At 36.9% G+C, this 18,608-nt stretch overlaps 1 protein-coding gene across 1 annotated transcript in view; it reads right to left on the reverse strand.

Annotated features, from left to right (window-relative positions):
• Nucleotides 1-2,293: 2,293 nt before the first annotated feature.
• The window catches only part of LOC113433241 (calpain-8-like), a 50,806-nt gene continuing 34,491 nt past the window's right edge, over nucleotides 2,294-18,608 (reverse strand). Inside the window, exons 14-21 of the mRNA XM_026695694.2 lie at nucleotides 18,377-18,442; nucleotides 15,774-15,831; nucleotides 14,726-14,790; nucleotides 13,860-13,928; nucleotides 13,040-13,118; nucleotides 4,359-4,475; nucleotides 3,294-3,352; nucleotides 2,294-2,552 (exon numbers count right to left, since the gene is read on the reverse strand). Of these exons, the coding sequence (XP_026551479.2) occupies nucleotides 2,529-2,552; nucleotides 3,294-3,352; nucleotides 4,359-4,475; nucleotides 13,040-13,118; nucleotides 13,860-13,928; nucleotides 14,726-14,790; nucleotides 15,774-15,831; nucleotides 18,377-18,442 (537 nt within the window). The 3' untranslated portion in view covers nucleotides 2,294-2,528. The remainder of the gene's footprint in view (nucleotides 2,553-3,293; nucleotides 3,353-4,358; nucleotides 4,476-13,039; nucleotides 13,119-13,859; nucleotides 13,929-14,725; nucleotides 14,791-15,773; nucleotides 15,832-18,376; nucleotides 18,443-18,608) is intronic.

Genomic DNA, 18,608 nt, shown 5'->3' on the forward strand with positions numbered 1-18,608 from the left:
TCCTATTTTGTATGTTTGAATCTAGTCATATCTGCCAAAGGATTTTTAGATGTGGGAGCGGAAGAGTAATTCGAGATTGTTTCTTGTGTTGCAGAACTGGACAGGAAAATGGGGGAAAGAGATCCCTTAGTCCTGAACAATGCTGGATAATGTTGTGTTAGTTATACTCTCCATCCAGGCTTAATGGATGAATTACAGGCAACCTTCACTACTTACTCAATCATATCCTTGAATTATGGGAAGCGTTCAGTGGTGGTATGCTACCGATTCGGCCTGGTTCTGCTGAGCCAATAGCGGCGATGAGCTGCGGAGACCGAACCACTTCTCTCTGCCACTCTGCTGCTTGGTCCACCCTCCCACCCAGGTTCCCATACTCACCTTTATCTTCTGCTTTTGAAACGCAGCTGCTTTGCGTGGCACAGAAGAGTGCTGCGCGGCAGATGCTGAAACGACTGGGAGAGTGCAGGCTTGCAGGAGGCGAGTTGGAACGCCTCTGTGCCTGCGCAAATGCCTCTGTGCCTGTGCCTCTGTGTTTGGCATGCGCATGCACGCAAAGTGCATGCACGCGTGCAAAGTGCGCCCATCACACCACGCCCACTGAACTGGTGGTAAAAGTTTTTGAATCCCACCACTGGAAGTGTTCTAATCTAAGCCTAACACAGTGCTCTTAGGAATGGATCATGCACTTTTGTGCCTGGCTTGACTAATTTTCAAAGTCTTATTTCAATTCCTGAAAATCAATAACATTTTGATATGGGAAATAAATTACAACTATAACATATAGCTTAAACATTCCAATTTTTACTTCTGGAATAAAATAATTTATATATTATTGAGCATTATAAAAAAACAAAATTGTTCTTGCTAGATACTGTGTGAGTCCTATTTGTGTTAACTTTGAGCCAGTCTCTCAACCTAAACTTACTTCAAGGAATTACTGCAGGGAAAAGGTAGAGGAAGGGAGAATATGTACATTACCAGGATCTCCTGGAAGAAATGTTAGACAAAATTATAATGAATGAATGAATGATTTGGATGGATTTTTCAACAGCCTAGAGCAAAATGGTTCAACCCAACTAAACTCCAGTCTGTATTTGGATTTCTACTAAATTCCTTTCCTGATTTTCCATCCTTTGGAGTCATACACTTTTTAAAGTACTTTCTCAAACACGGATGGAGTACAATGAAGACAGGAGCAATTATAAGGATATTATATTTTATTTCACATGATGGTAAATGTTCATTCAAATGAAAATGCCCCTATAATAAAGGTAGCTGGGATGAATCAATTCCAACACCCTTGAATAACTTCTGAAAGACTCCCTTTTTATTGTGATTTTGCTTTATGTATAATTAATATCATTTTAAGATTCTGATGTATTTTATATGCTTTTCAACTGATTGTGCCTCGCTCTCCTTATGCTGCTTTTTCCCATTACAAAGATTTGATTTGCTCTCTGTCAGTGGTGTCAAACTGGTAGCCCATGGGCTGGATGGGTCACACATAGGCCACGCCCACCCCAGCTCCATGAAGGGGGGAAATGTCGTGATATGTCATATGATGACATGACGCCACAAATTCTATGTGGTCTATGTGGCTTTGTTCATTTTAGCAGATTCTCCTAGTAAGAGTTATTTGTATCTGTGATTTGCTGGTCTTAACTTGCTGTATCAATCAGATTTTTAAATTATGCTTTCCTTTGCACAATTCCTTGGTTTTTCCTGTGAGGAGGCCTAATGGGATGGTTTAATTTGTTTCCCTTTCACAACTTACTAGGATTCTTTTGTTTTTTGATTAGCCAAAAAGTAGTTTCAGTAGTAGGATATTTTTTTATAATCCTTCTTAATTCTCATTATCCTTCCTTTAAGGTCTAGCACTACTGTGCTACATTGTTCTTGTTCTTGTTGTTAGGAAGGTCAGTTTCTGTTTGGGGGTTATTCTAATCTCCTGATCCTGTTCAGATCTCTTCCATTTTGTTTCATATATTCCAATATTTTTAACTAAACGTCACATTAGACTTTTGCCAATTATTTATGCTTTCGGGTAAGGCTATCTGGCCCTAAGCCCGTGATATTCTCCAGCTCGTTTAATTTTCATCTTCCTTCTCCTCCAGGATGGATGATCTCCCAGTTTGGAAAATAGAAATACTAGATATTTTATAAATCAGTTTCTATTCTTAGGCAAGGCATATAGATTTCTGATAGGTGCAAAATGTAGGCAAATGAATTATTTTTATATAGAAATAAAATTAGAGATGAATTCAATTTCAATCAGTTTTGAAACATAGATTTCATGACACATATTGTTTATTAAATCAAAACTGCTAATGTGGCTATGCTTGCTATACAATATTTGTTTCTATGCATAATTGTTTATTTTATGTTAATTTTATTAAATTATACACTAGAGCCTGACATAGTTCCTCATATTTTGAGAAGGTCATGGAATCAGCTTTTTTCTCAGAAACTTCATGGTGGAATCGTAAGTTTGTCCAGTTTCCAAATGATTGCCAAAAAATAATGCTTATTTAGATCAATGCACAACACAGCCACTAAGGGAGAGAGAGAGAGAATATAAGAATTAGGATAATACACAGTTGCTTACTTAAAGTTTCACAGAATTTACTATTGCGATATTTCCTCACTTGCTGGTAGAGATCTTTTGAACATTGAACCAAATTTATAATCAATTAACAAGTGCTAGGCAGCCCATAGTCCTTTTACAATCTCCAGGGCTCCTTTTGATTGCAGCACTAACATTTAGTAGTGCTATTATCAAGTCTTTTTTATAAATTGTACAGTCTTTTTTCTTCTGGTCATCAACTGCTGTAATACGTCTTTAGTGAAGGCACCTCTTTCTTTATTTTTCATTATTGTTTTCTTAATTATGTCAGAGTACGGCTTTTCTCAGTGCTATTTGCAATATGCTCTCTCCCCAGTTACAGCTATCCACCTTATCAGGTCTGGCAAAGAAGGCATACTGCGGGTTCTGCTTGCTGGGGAATTAGATCTGTCTGCTAGGTCAGGAGTCTCCAACCTCTGGGTCGCAGCCTACTAGTGGACTGTGAGGTGTTTGCAACCGGGGCACAAAAACAGCAGGTGAGTGTGTGTACCTGTGCATCCCCAAACATGAGCAGCAGATGAGCACAGCAGGCACGCACACTCCATTTGCGTGAGTGGCGGGCTGGTAAGCATTGTAATTGGAATAACTTTGCAGTTATGGTGATTTGATAATAATATCATATTATCACTCTGTAATATTTTAGCCATACAGTTTACTAAAGCAAACTTACCTCTGTCAAAGAAAGCTGAACTGCTCCATCCTTATCCTTATCTAGTATCTGAAACATTTCTGAGCAACGAAACAAAAGCAGACGTTAGATTTAATGTGTGATAAGCCAAAAACGCATTGTAAGCCAAAAATGAATAACTAAGGATGAACGGAGGTAATTAAAACCTGCCCTTTGGAATCTTTAGTTAGACTATTTCTAGATATGGTTTTATACAATAATCATATATGTTTATATGGGGAAAAGCAAACTGGAAGGTTTCTTCTATAATGTGCCCAAACTCTTTTCTCCTTTTGTAAGTTTTAGAATTAAGATGACAATGTGAACTTCATTTGACTTTTTTTGTCAAAGAGCAGTATTACCTAAAACCTCTATAAAGATCTTCCAGTGCAGGGTTAACTGAAAAGTTGTATCATTAAAGTAAATTGGGTCAGACAGACTAATCAAGAGAACAAGAGCGATTTCATCCAATAACCAAAACTAAAAGGCCCTGAGGAGGATGTTGCTCCTAACTTCAAATGTAGAGATCAGGCAGGCCTTGGGCTTTAATCAAATTGACTCACTGATTTGTTCAAGTGGAAAACTTTTAACTTGGATGCCATTGTGTATACATGAGGTTCTGTGCATGTATTATATAAATTCTCTGTCGTGATTTCCCCTTTTTAAATATCCAAAAGCTTTCCCATATATTATAACAAATTGCTCTTCAATTGCAAATATGTTGGACCTTCAAACTTTTAAACAATAACACTGATCTCAGAATAAAATATTGCAATCAGTATCTTAGGTAGCTGCTATTAGCTCGGTTGGAACTTTATAAAAGAATAATGTGTTTTCAGTATGTGCCTGTATCAGCTTTACCAGATAGAATGTGTCTGGGAATTTGCCCTGTTTAGCTAATGTAATATATATAATAAATTAGAAACATTTTACAATAGCTTTCTATCACTGACACAGGTATTTTTGCATTCAGGTGAAAAATCTTTCACCTATTAGTAAAAAATTCTTGCTAGGTGATGTAAAACAGGAGCAGATTCCCCCCCACCTTCTTCTTTCAGGAATACTTACTGAACAAGCATTCTAGACGAATCATACAGGCCACAAAGCCATCAAAGTCAATGGCCAGCTTACTGCAGGCATAACGAATAATTATACTTTGCTGGATTTTGTTGCTGAGAGTGAAACCTGTGGAGAAGGAAAACACATAATTAAAACATGGGCATGTGACTGTGCTGATCTCCATGATTTAATTCTGCCAGTTCAGTACAGTTTAGACTGAACAACGTTTTTCAAAGTTGACCACTTTAACATGTGTGGACCTCAACTCCCAGAATTGCCCACTCAGAATTTTAGATATTCTGGGTGATTATTCCTCCTGATAGGTATGTATATTCTTGCAAAACTGCCCCCAATATGAAGCTCTTCTGATAATTTGGGAATGCAATTATTAGGACTTTCAGCCAGCCGGCCACTGTTGATTGGTTTTTATAAGTTCTGAGGTATAATACACCCAGACGAAACCAGATTGAGGAAAATATGTTAATTTTAAAAGTAGGTCTTACTGGGGTTTTGTAAGACTTGGAGGCTTGTGAGTAGAATGTTTACTTTAGTCTCACTTCTATTTTTGTCTCCACTGATTTTTGTTCACTGAATGCACCAGGACAGAGGCATGAATAGGAAAATGTAAAAGAATGAATATATTTTATTAAATGTATTATCATCAGCTGCAGGTCATTTCATTAAATGCATGGGGTGGTCCAAAAGAATGAAAATATTCTTGGGATAAATGTATTGATGAAGATTCTAAGTCATCCAGGTAAAGTTGTTTGAGTGTTGAGTCATGGCAACTGGATCGCTGCTCATCCAAGCAGCTTCATCAGTCAGAGCAAGTCAGTTAGGCAGAGACTTGTAATGTACCAACTCCTCCCGTACCAACCTCAGGGGTTTCTTCCCCAAAGTGCATATCAGTATGTCAATGAACTCCCTAATGTTTTCTCTGATGGATGAAGCTTCTTAATGGAACAATGAAACATCTCACACCAACAAGAAAATAAGCCCAGTTATCATGACTCAACTTTCAGTATACTTGGGATACTTATTCTTACTTTATTATTTGATTTTGTTGATTGACAAATATAACTCAATTGATTTATTTTAAATATTGAAACAAGCTTTGAATAGATTATGTTCAATCCCTGGTGCAATTGGCCAGTTTCTTGAATCCAGTCCACACCATGTCCACAAAAGCATTAGTCTGCACTGTCAGAATATGAAAAGCTAGAAGGAAATTATACCTGCTACTAGCCACCTGGGGGTTACATATTTTAAGAAAGGTTAGGGGCATCTATGTTTAGGGCTCATGGGGCAGCAGATTTCCCAGGAACATACTTTCCTCCTGACTCATGAAATGTGGGAAGTAGTCAAGGGGGCTGTGTGGATGAGCCTTTAGTCTCTCTTGCACACTTAGCACTGAACTCGATCAAGCAAAAATTCAGGGGGGTAACATGTTGTGGAAATTCCCCATCATTGCAGTATGTTCTATGAACTAATTATCATGTTAATTCATAGTATGATTTATTATGTAGAAAGAATGTAGATAGAAATCATGATAACTTGTATTGTCAATCTGAATTTAGGATACTGCAGAGGCAAGCCAATGCTTTGGAGAAAGGTTCATTTTGCAAATTGTAATGGTGGAATCATTTTTTTTCCATCACAGTACAACAATAAGGTGAGAAAGCACACCTGTTAGCATTTTCTATCTGCTGCAGATAGAAAATTTGGGGATTCAGAGTCCTGGAAGAACAAGTGAAGATTTTCAGAGTGTTCATCAACTGTTATGCCTCGATATCTCCAGCTCCCAATGTACTTGCTATATAAAGCTGAGCATTTAGGAATTCTAATCCCAACCCATCTGAAGAGTGCTAGGCTGAGGAAGTTTGCTCTATAATATAATATTTGCTCTATTATCTCACATCTTTTCTTCTGAACCAGTCATGGACCTTAAACTCACCCATCAAGTCTTGAAGAGGAATGCATCATAAGCTACTTCACAGGATTTTCTCTCTTCTTCTCTTTGAAGGATAAGTACCTAATTAGAGTAGCTTTGATGCATCCAGTCCAGTGAAATGGGACCTCTGGTTGCAGGGAGTCAGTTTCATACAAAACACACTTTTTCCAGTGTTTGAAGCTTAATTTAAGTGCCAGCTGCAGCTATCATTTGCTGGTCTAGATAGTTTACTGAACGTCAGCATTTTCCCTCTGGAGAAACTCTTTTTTCCCCCTGAATGGATACTTTTTCTCTGTACAAAGAGTTCTGAGGCACTTTGAAGATAAAATACCATTAGCTGTTAGGGCCTAGCTGGAATCCAATGCGTGAATTATTCTTCTTAGTTGGCAGAAATATATACGTCTAATTGATCCAATGATTATGATATATAAAGCTACAATATATTTCCACTCCGTCACTCTGTTCCAGGCACTAATTCCAGGAAAAGTGGAACAGGGCCATTCAGGCTGGCCCTGCATCCCAATGTGCACTGATTTGCTGTACTGAATATGAATATGAAGTGGAGCTTTCTTGCCACCATACAAAAGAAAGTGCACAAGAAAAGTAAGCAGACATCTTGCTTGCAGACCCAATTTGGGGTCATTGCTTAGAACATTTGAAACATATCATACTAGAAGTTTATTTCACTGTAACCCAGGGAGGTGTTTTTTTTCAATGCATGATATACTATATGAAAACTGGATGCAATTAAAAGGTTAACAAAGTATTTAATTAATTTAATAATTAGGAGCTCTTTTTAAAAAGCTCCTAATTATTAAACTGTCGTGTAGTCCTCTTCCGGTTTGCCAGGCTTCGGTGACAGCAGGGATTCGCGTCTCTCCGCAATCCCTGCTGTGCTAGCTGTCTTGGTGCCTCCGATCCTGACGGATCTGGAGGATAAGGCTGCCCTGTTGGGGTAGCTGAAGATAGGGGGGATCCGGACAGGGGTTGAGGGGTATCACAGACCCACTCCCCAGCCGGCAATAACCCCCTTTTCTCAAGGCGGTGGAGTGGCGGTCTTAATGGCCGCCACGAAGAAGCCGGCAACTGGATTAAGAATGCGCAGGAGGAAGAAGAAGGAAGTTTTAAAATGAAAGTTTTTTCTTGGCTGAACCGGGACTTTAAGGACATATCTAATACCTGGAAAATTACTATTTTTTTTGACGCTACAATGTTCCCAATAGAGGTTTTCAGCGGCGAAGGAAAGTGTTGAAAAGGGAAAGTTACTCTCCCTCCCTTATGGAACTAACAAATGGACATGGAAAATCTGCTTTCTAATAGAAGGTAAAAACTTAAAGCCCTTTGTTACAAGTGGGAAGGCAGAGGCTTGGGAAAAAAAAATATTTTAAGACTTTGTTGGAGGAGATGCTTTGAAGATAAAGAGATTAGAAGCTAACTGCAAAAAAGATTTAAAATACAGATTGGGGTTTTTTTTTTCCCTAATTGACTTTACCCCTGGAAGAGAAACTGTAAAAGGAAGAAGTTTGCGCTTTGCCTGGACTGTTTGATGACTTTGGGATTTTGGGACTTTGGGGAATTGTTTTAAGTTTGGAAATATTTGATTGGCTTAATAACAAGAAGAGGATACAGAAAAAGAAGAAGAAAAAGTTTATAATGGCTCTATCTCTCGATGAACTAAAAAAACAATATCTAAAAATAAGGAAAGAAGGCAAGGACGCTATGGGAGAAGCCCTTTGTTTTCTAGATATGGGGCTTGCTATGTGTCAGCAAATTAAACAATAGTTGGAAGAAGCGGAGGAAGAAGAAGCCATTTTTAATGAACTAAATGGTGTGATTAAGAAAGAAAGGAGAAAGAGAGGAGGGAAAAGGAAGGACTTAAGAAATGAAAAAATATTTATGAAAGAGAAAAATAAGATGCAAAAACAATATAATGTCAGAAAGCAAAAGGAAAGAGGAATGCAACAGAAAGGGGAAGCCAAGAAGGCAGAGGTTTGGAGAGGAGTGGGTAAAAAGTCTAGGTGGGCCAAGAAAGAAAGGGAAAAGCGGGGGAAAAGTTACAAAGGTATAAAACAAGATGGGAAAAAGAAAAAAAATTTTAGGGACAAAGGGTAATGTATGGTTTTTTGTTTTTTTGTTTTAAAAAAACAGGGATTCTGCAAAGTACACATGATAGTATTGTAGCAGTTGTATTTGTATTACAAATAGATAATTAGAACTCTTTAAGATTTAATAAAAGATTAAAATATTAAGGTACAATGTTAAAATGTTTAATAATGAATGATTTTAAGTTTTAATAAAATATTAAAGGGAATGTTTAAAATATTAGTTTAAATATAGAGTTTAATCGGCCAATGTGTTGATTATTATAGACTTATTATTGTAGTATTTGTTTTTGAAATAGTAGAATGTACTAAGCAGAATCAGATTGGGATTTAGGTGTTATTTCAAACTTCAATTTAGGGGAATGATAGAAAGGCATCATACTCTGATTAGTGATTTCAGGGGAAATTATCCTTTTTTTATATTGGGAATGAGATAGATGTAAATGGAAAAATGGACAAAAGATATAAAAATATTGTTTTAAAGCAAGATGAAATATATAAAATAGAATTAAGAAGAGGGAAAAGTGGGGAGGAGTTATATAGCAGATATAGAATGGTAAACAAGATAGGTAATGGTATATAAGAAGAGCATGAATTTAATTGAAGTCCATACAAAAAGAGGTAATCTGGGGCCAAGTTACTTTCTAAAAGAAAGTTTTATGTTTTTGTGTTTTATGTGTGTGTGTTTAATTGAGAATTAATAAAATCTCGGAGGAAGACCAGATGAGAACAATTGTAAACAAGCCAGAGGAAAATATAAATGTGATGATTGAATAGCAGATAAATTAGAAAAGAAATGTGATTGAATAAGAGTAAAGAGAAATAATGTGAAATTTGTTAAAGGGAATTTACGTGTCTACATGGAAATGGGATAAATTACAAATATGTGATATAAAATAATGTGTTACCTGCCTTGTAAAGATTTATAATGGAAAGAGGTTTTATGTTTTCAATGTCTAATGATGTTTTGTTTTGTTTGTTTGTTTTTAAAATCAATAAAATTTGCTTAAAAAAACAAACTGTCATGTAGTGAACTTCAGAGTGAGACAGATGAATGACAATTGCATGTTCTGTACTCATAAGGAGACACATGGGCTCCTGCAGAGGGAGGCAAGCAATAAAACACATGTGGGAAATAACTGGTCATATATTTTGATAGCTGCATGGAGCTCCTTTGTATATGAAGGGCCCTGATTCAGAGATCCATGTATACAGTTCTATGGAAGAGTGGACTGTATCTTTTTTTTTATTTATTTATTTATTTATTTATTTTATTTATTTGTCAATTGTTTACGAGATAAGTAAAAGTGTATACATAATTATGAATACATGAAATGAGTACATATAAGAAAAATAAAAGAAAAATAAAAGAAACAATAGGACAGGGACGGTAGGCACGTTGGTGCGCTTATGCACGCCCCCTACAGACCTCTTAGGAAAGGGGTGAGGTCAATAGTAGACAGTCTAAGGTTAAAGTTTTTGGGGTTTGGGGAAGAAACTACAGAGTCGGGTAGAGTATTCCAGACATTGACCACTCTGTTGCTAAAGTCGTATTTCCTGCAGTCAAGCTTGGTGCGGTTAACCTTGAGTTTGTATCTGTTGTGTGTTCTTGTGTTGTTATGGTTGAAGCTGAAGTATTCATTGACAGGTAGGACATTGCAATGTATGATTTTATATACCATGCTTAAATCAGACCGAAGATGGCGTAATTCAAGGTTTTCTAGTTCTAGAATTTCAAGTCTGGTGGCATAAGGTATTCTACAACGAGTAGAGGAGTGGAGAACTCTTCTTGTGAAATATTTCTGGACTTTCTCAATTGTGCTAATATCAGATACGTAATGTGGGTTCCAGACTGATGAGCTGTATTCGAGTATTGGTCTAGCAAATGTTTTGTATGCTCTAGTTAGTAGTGTGATATTACCAGAGAAAAAGCTACGTAAGATTAGGTTAACAACTCTTAATGCCTTTTTGGCTATGTAGTTGCAGTGGGCACTAGCACTTAGATCATTAGAGGTGAGTATTCCAAGGTCCTTTACAGAGCTTGGATCATCAACAAGATCTTGACTATTCAGCTTGTATTTTATTTTCGGATTTTTTTGCCAATATGTAAGACAGAGCATTTATTTGTTGAGATTTGAAGTTGCCATTTGTTTGACCATTCTGATACATAGTCAAGATCTTCTTGAAGGGTAGCAGTATTGTCTGTGGTATTGAACAGCTTTACATCATCAGCGAAAAGAACGCAGTTGCTCTTAATATGATCACAGAGGTCATTTATGTAGAGTATGAAGAGAGTTGGTCCTAGAACACTGCCTTGGGGGACACCACTATTGACAGGTACAGAATTTGATAGGACACTCCCAATTTTGACCATTTGTTGTCTGTTTGACAGGAATGCTTCTATCCAGTTATGCAGTTGTCCAGAGATACCATAGGATTTTATTTTTAGTAGTAGTTTGTCATGTACCACTGAATCAAAGGCTTTACAGAAGTCTATGTAGATTGCATCTATTGTTTTGCCCTGATCAAGTTGTGTAGTCCATATGTTTTTGCAGTGTAAGAGTTGCAGATTACAGGATAGCTTTTTTCTGAAACCAAATTGTTTATTGGAGAGTAGGTTGTTTGTCTCTAAGTGGAGGATGATGGATTGGTTAATAATTGATTCCATGACTTTACAGGTGACGCAGCATAAGGAGATTGGTCTGTAATTTTCAACTAGGCAAGGGTCTCCCTTTTTGAAGATGGGGATGACTGTGGCTTGTGACCATAGGTTAGGCAAGGAACTGGTCCTGAAAGATTTTTCAAAGATTATGCTTAGAGGTTCGGCTATGGCAGTGGATAACTTTTTTAAGAGATAGGCACATATTCCATCCGGTCCAATAGATAGGGATGGTTTTAGATTGCGTAGTGCTTTTTCAACATTGTCTTCTGTAAAATCGATATGTATTAGATCACTGTAGTTATCTGTGGTTCGGCTAGGAAATGCTGGGCATGATCCATTGCTGTTTACAAATACTGAGCCAAAAATGTGTTAAAGATGTTGGCTTTAATGGTGTCGTCGTTGCAGTCTTTACCATTAGGTCCTATCAGGGGTGGGATGGACCTTGAATCTTTTAGTTTGTTGTTTACAAAATTGTAAAAAGCATTGGTGGAATTGGTGCTTAGAAGGTTTTCCTCTTGTTTAATATGATAATTGGTGCATTCGGTCTTTATTTGGTGGCATAAATTTTTGTATCGGCTTTTGAAATTGGCAACGTGACCAGATTTGTTTTTCCGCCAGAGTGATCTCTTTTTGGATTGAAGTTTCCTTATTGTTATGGGCAATCTGTTTTTTTGTTTTGTTTTGGGAGTAGTTGTTGGTACATATAGTTTGATGACTCTTTTGACTTCAAGTAAAAATATGTTGTAATGGTCTTCAACAGTATTGCATCCATTGAATAGAGATTGCCAATCAAGGGATGAGAGATCGTTGTTTATAAGATCATAGTTGCCTTTTTGAAATTATAATTGGGGATCACAACATTGTGGTGTTTTTGTGTGGACGTATGTTGAGACAAAAGTCAATCATATTGTGGTCACTGCTGGAAAAGGGTTCTTTAGTTTGTATTCCATAAATTAAATTTAAACTATTGCAGAAGATGAGATCGAGGCAGTTGTTTAGTCTAGTGTTGTTGGATATTAGCTGTTCCAGTCCCAGATTTGTAACAGCATTGTAAAAGGTTGCATGTATGGTTTCAGTTGTACATTCATTTAGGGTCCAGTCAATATGAGGCAGATTGAAATCACCAAGAAAGATAAAAGGGTATGGGCAGGATGCTGCCCATGTTAGTAGTGTATTTAGCTTGTTTACATGTTCAATGTCATAATCAGGTGCTCTGTAACATAGTAAGAATCGAATTGTGATATTTAAGGATAGTTCACAGATAATGGTCTCAGGAAGAGCAAGGGTTAGGGTTAGGGTTAGGGTTAGGGTTAGGGTTAGGGTTAGGGTTAGGGTTAGGGTTAGGGTTAGGGTTAGGGTTAGGGTTAGGGTTAGGGTCCAAGCTGCCTAAATGCACATATTAAAAATAGCATATTTGTCAAAGAGGGGAGCAGCTGCAGGACAACAGAGGGAGGTCAGCTTTAGAGGAAAGACTAGGGGAAAATATTCTTGGTCCAAGTAAGTATGTCCCCCTACTGTCCTATCTACAATTATGTCAGGAAAAAAACCACTTGGTGACAGGCAAAATCAACGAATCAGATGCAGAATGAATGAATAACCTTTTCATGGACATGATGTCATTTATTAGCTGTCAAGTTGCCCTGACTTAAAAATGTGTATGTTCTAAATTGTCACATTTCTTGTTAGCATTCTTTTGGTTGGTCACATAATCACCCAAAAATTTAGATTGGATCTGACATTTTTATCCACCCATCAAATCCTTCCCAAGGACCTAGGGTAGGGGGATAATGTTGAATGATGACGATGGTATGCTAGGTTGTTATGATCTGCAGTCATTAAAAAATTACATCCCATAATTCTTTGCAAGCCAGTTGGATTCTGCTGCAGATTCACAGCCATCTTTTCTAGATGAATCAATGAGAAAACATTTCCTGGAGAGAAAAGGAGGGGAAAAACTGACCATTCACAAACATACCTGCTTCCTTGAGAGCATTTCTCATTTCATGTGCATCTATGGTTCCAGAATAGTTTGTATCTACTTTTTTATAGATTTCCTAGACCAAAAAAGAGAGAGAGAAAAGCTATTGTCAGCTCTTTCAGCCTAACTGTAGATATATCAGGTCAGCTAAGATATTAATGGCTGGTCCAACCAGGCAGGAGAGATAGTTGTTTCTGTTAAGACTGAATGGTGGAGTGAAAATTCAATTACCTCATGACAAGCTGTGTGTCCTGGGAAGTGATTCCCATAACTCAAGTTGCTTACAAGTCAGATGATGAAGTGGCCTTTGAGAAATAACCCCCTTCTCTGCCAAAGACTGTGATGCAGAACTGAGGGAAATACTTGAAAGGAACAATAGACAGCTCTTTTTTTCCCAGCTCAAAAGATTTCTTATCCAACTATACATTTAAAAGCTATTCTGACCTGTTAATTTAGTAGGGTATTTTTCATTGATATTTTTCATTCAAGTTGCTGGCATCTTTACCGATGAAGATATGTGATTAGTTGTCCTACCAAAATTTCATAGGATTTAACCAAGTTGTCGGCTGATCTGCAAAATTAGCAACACAGATCATTTCCTACCCTCTCTTGCTGACCTAAGTGCCAGATGTAAGACAACTCTATTCAATTTGGAAACAAAACTAATAAGATTTTATTCATAGCATGAATAAAATGTATATCTCAGAACCACATGCTTATCTCAAATTAGTGCTTTACTGCTCAGGTTTTTTTTTCTTCAGTTTAAGTAATTATCAAAGATGACATCATATTTAGGAAGGACTAGTTTGCTTTTTACCAGATATTTCTGAATCTTCATCCAAAGGATCTTGAATTCTACAAGTCCCAGGGTACCAGTTCCATGGTTCTGGATAGTATTAAGGTCTAATTCAAAATTTCAAACACATTTTTCTTAATGCTTTTTTTAATATTTTTAAACAAGACATTCTGATCCCAATAAAAATGCATAGTTCATGTAGGCACATAATTCTGTAATTTCACCACATATAAGATAACATTCTTCCTGTTGCTACTTAAAAATAATAATAAAAGTGGGTTGATCAGACCTGGACTCAATTTGAAAAATGATTATAGTGCTGTAGAACCAGATGGGTTGTATTTTGGGACCAGGAAGAACCAACCACCCTCTGAAAATCTTTTCGTAAAAGACAAACATTAAAATCTACTTTCTAGGTGCTCAAGTCCATTTGGAATTTATCAGATTGGAAAAGTGGTTTAGGAGTAATGATTACAATCCTGTCACTATGTGATAAGTGAATTTTTAGAACTACTTATGATTTTTCAGACCTCTCTGTTTGTTTTTATTATGTACACACACAAAAAGAATATATGTGACATGAACTCATTACAATTACATTTAGATGATGCAGAACAACATGGGTAACAGTTGTTTAGTGCACAAGAGATGATTGCAGAATTCAGGCAGAACATGAATATAAGTCAGCAAGAAAACAACCATGCAGCTGATAATAAAGTTTTAGTATCTTTGCTACTAGACTGTTTAAATCAGTATTCTACTTTACATTTTATGCCAACAGCATAAATGCACCAGATGCACCAGAAATGAGATGTGTAAATCTTGGCTTATCTAGGCAAAAGTTCACAAGGGAAATCCAGTGGAGAAAGGTGACATTTAAAAGATACATCTAATAGACTGATCATCTCCCTGCAGGTGTTTATGTTGAATCCATCACTTTTAATGTCTATTCCTATACAATAAAAGAGACAAAAAATGTTATTCAAATATTTTTCTGCATCCCATGGTAACACAAGACCTTCAGGCATGTTAATCTCTCCAGTTGAAGCAAGAAAAAAAGCTTTTTTATTAGCCCATTTTGAAGAAAAATACCTTTCAGAAGAAAGATCACATGAATACTGGTGTCAAGACAATTACCTAGCAATTTCCCATTTCATTACAAAAAAGTTTTAACATTATTTTTGGTAATTTTAACAAAAACAAAAGGAATTTGAAGAGATGACCTAGAAAAATTTTACCTTGAGTGTGTGTGTGTGTGTGTGTGTGTGTGTGTGTGTGTGTGTGTGTGTGTAAAATAACTAACTTATTTTCTTGCCGAAAAAGCTCAAACATTCCTAGGGAACAGATTAGGAATAGGCATCCCAACGGTTGAGATATGCCTTTTTGTCACAGGCATGCACAGACAACACATTCCCTCCCAATGATAGAAAAAGGGTTTACTTCTTTAAAGAGAAACAGAATCTGTGTGCTGAATCTGGAAAACAGTTCTATGGCCCTAGTACTCTCAGAAACAATTCACTGGAATCCCAGAAAACAAGAAGTCCAGGAAAGGTGAAATAGGAGAACAGATATTTTGAGGAGTATTGTTTTTGAAGGAAATTGGTAACTGGGAATTTCTATTAGATGATAAAGACTAATATGTCCAATTTCAAAGCTGCCTGCCTCCTTGATTCTCGGCAACTTACAAATAAAAGAGAAATATTACACATAAAAAGAGAAACCCTATAGCCAATAAACAAGTTAATTTTGTATTGGCCTGGAGCGACTAATAGGATGTTATACTATAATCTGTTCAGAAGGTTCTTTTAAAATCCTATGTCATGTTTTAAAAGGTCAAAGTCATTTTAGAATTTTTAAAGTCAAAAGGGATGCTTGAGGGATCAGGGAGTAGTTCTGGAAATTCTGCATTATTTCCTGAAATCAGTTGCAACTTACTTTTTGTTATGACTCTATTCAAAATGGTCTGAAGTTCATTTGCTGTCAATTCACAGTCCTGCATAAAAGAGAAAAAGTAGAGATCAAGGAGACATACACACAATAAAAAGCAAGACAGCCATGGCTATCATACATACCCTTATCCTTTGGTTAAATTTCAATCTGAAGCAACATCACTAGGAAGATTCTGTAGTCAGCCAGAATCAAGTTTCATTTAGTACTCCCAAATCCATTTCTTTGCAGCTAGGATCCATTAATTAAATGAGTTTAGTGTATATATTGGTGGATCCTCCTAATCAGAATAGCTGGAGATTTCAGAAACCAAGGAATGCTTTATTTCTGTAGGTTGGGTGAATGTATGCAGACCTTTTGCCATGAAGATGTCACAATCATGTTACTCACTTATAAGAACAGCTCTATATTCATATTCGCGAAGGACATGTATGTATATATACAGTATTTGCAACTTGGCTTACTGGAGATTGGTATTACAATGCTATATTGCTTTGTCTTTGACTCGTAGGCTATTTGCTGATTGAATTTGTCAGTTAAAAACTAGTCAGCTGGACATCATAATAGGCTCTTTTTTTCAGTCCAATCCAACAGACACATACACTGTTCAGGATTCAATCCAAGCAAGCAGCTTCCTGAACTGAACCTCAAATGAGGCTGCTTCCTTTCCATAATGTTTCATACAACATGCATGCAAACATACATGCATTCATCAATATAACACACAGGATGTGATGGCGTTCAGAATATTTTTTCTCCAAAATTTCTCCATCACCTTTATCTTTTTCCTAACTGGAAATGTGAAAGAAAACCAAGGAAGAAAAGCAGAAGCAGTGCAAATATCGATTAACAGCAGAAAGAACAATCACAGAAGAAACTGAACTTAAGAAATCATATTCAGAGAAAAGGTTAATCAATCCCCCTTAACCATAATTTCCCTGGTCCATTTGCTCTCCCCTGAAGTTAATTCTCTCACTAAAAATTATAGTAGTTAGGCTAATATGTCATGTATTAGCCTAACTACTAATTCTGCTTAGGCGGGTTGAAAAAGGACTACCACTAGAAGATGAATAAATGTGGGGAAGACTCTAGTGGATGACTAAAGGGGACAGTGATGAGGGCAATTGACTGCTGTACTAATGGTATTAGAGACTTGAAATTGTAGTCCTCTGGGGTAGTATCCTATACAGAAAGTGTATTAGATGCTATTTATTTCCAAATGCAGTTCAGGCTGCTGGTTTTCAATGTTATCAATGCTATAGGCATGGCTGTATTATTCCTTTAAATAAATTGTGACCACCAAATTCTTGAATACAGCTCGTCCGTCTGGAACCCACACTGTATATCAGACATTAACACAATTGAGTGGGTTCAGAGGTATTTCTCAAGAAGATACTCCATTCCTCTACTCACAATAGAATTCCCTATGCCTCCAGGCTTGAAATTTTGGGCTTGGACAATCTGGAACTACACCGCCTGTGGTCTGACCTAAGCGTAGTACATAAAATTGTCTGCTACAACATCTTGCCTGTCAATGATTTCTTCAGTTTCAACCACAATAATACATGGGTAAACAATCAATACAAACTCAAGGTAAACTGCTTCAAACCTGATTGCAGAAAATATGACTTCAGCAACACAGTGGTCAACGCCTGGAATGTTCTACCTGACTCCATGGTTACAGCCTCAAATCCTCACAGCTTCAGTCTCAAACTGTTTGCCATGGACCTCATCCCATTCTTAAGAGGTCCTTAAAGGGAGCATGCATAAGCACACCAGCATGCCTACCGTCCCTGTGTTACTGTGCCCATTTACCTGTATTTATTTCCTTTGTTCATGATTTATGTTCATACGTACACTTGTTATCCTGTACATGTTTGACAAATAAATATAAATAAATAAATCTAATCTGATAGAAAAGGACTGCCAAAGGACTCCACCAAACAGGGAGGTATGACAAGAGAGAAGGCATTCTCAGTGATTGTTCCCCTCCTTTGGAACAACTTCTCCTCCAAAGAATGGCCCCAAGGAAAGAATAGCCTTTGGAGATGAGGAGCTGAAATATGAATTGTATCATTGGTGACATTGTTTTGTGATTTCTTTTGTATTCTATTGTGATTATTTGCATTGTATTTTGATCCTATTTGCATGCTATCTAGAGCTTCTGGGAGCAAGGCAGTTGGTAAATCTTATCATTCAGCAAATAAATGTTCTGGCCACATAGCCCTTTCGATGTGAAGGCAGAAAAAGTTCTTCAGAGGGCAGAGGTTGCCTGCATCTCCCTGAATACACGTTTTCCCAGGATTGTGTTGCAGCTGCAATGGGCACCTAGAAAAGGGTGCAATGACTTTAAGGAGTTGCTACATGATTCCCTCCCACTACATACCCCAAAATTATTTTTACTTTCACATCCAAAGCACTGCGTCACCCTGTTAAGCAAAGCAAATGAAGGAAGATTGCATGATACCTTGCCTGTAACTTTAGGCTAAAAACACTTGTTGATATGAATTAGTGATACAGATCTGTTAATTTAAAGTTGAAAAATATGCTATTTATCTAATCTTGAATATACATTTATATCTGTCTCTTACCTCCCCAGAAAGTTTTTCGAACAGACTTTTGAATTCGTTGTCTATATCCTTGCCTGTAACTTGAGGCTAAAAAAATGAAGAGATTGTAAATAGAACACTTTTACTAAGGAAGGTGATGGTTCTAGTGAAGAACCCTGAGGCATTTTGACTAAGCAGGTATATAGCTTGCAGGAAACATTCACAGAGAGTATAAGCCATAACAACACTAGTTAAAATAGCCCAATTTCATTTT

The sequence above is a fragment of the Pseudonaja textilis genome, chromosome 1 (genome assembly GCF_049901715.1).
Source record: "Pseudonaja textilis isolate UNSWEBS1 chromosome 1, rPseTex1.2, whole genome shotgun sequence".
Classification (NCBI taxonomy): Eukaryota; Metazoa; Chordata; class Lepidosauria; order Squamata; family Elapidae; genus Pseudonaja; species Pseudonaja textilis.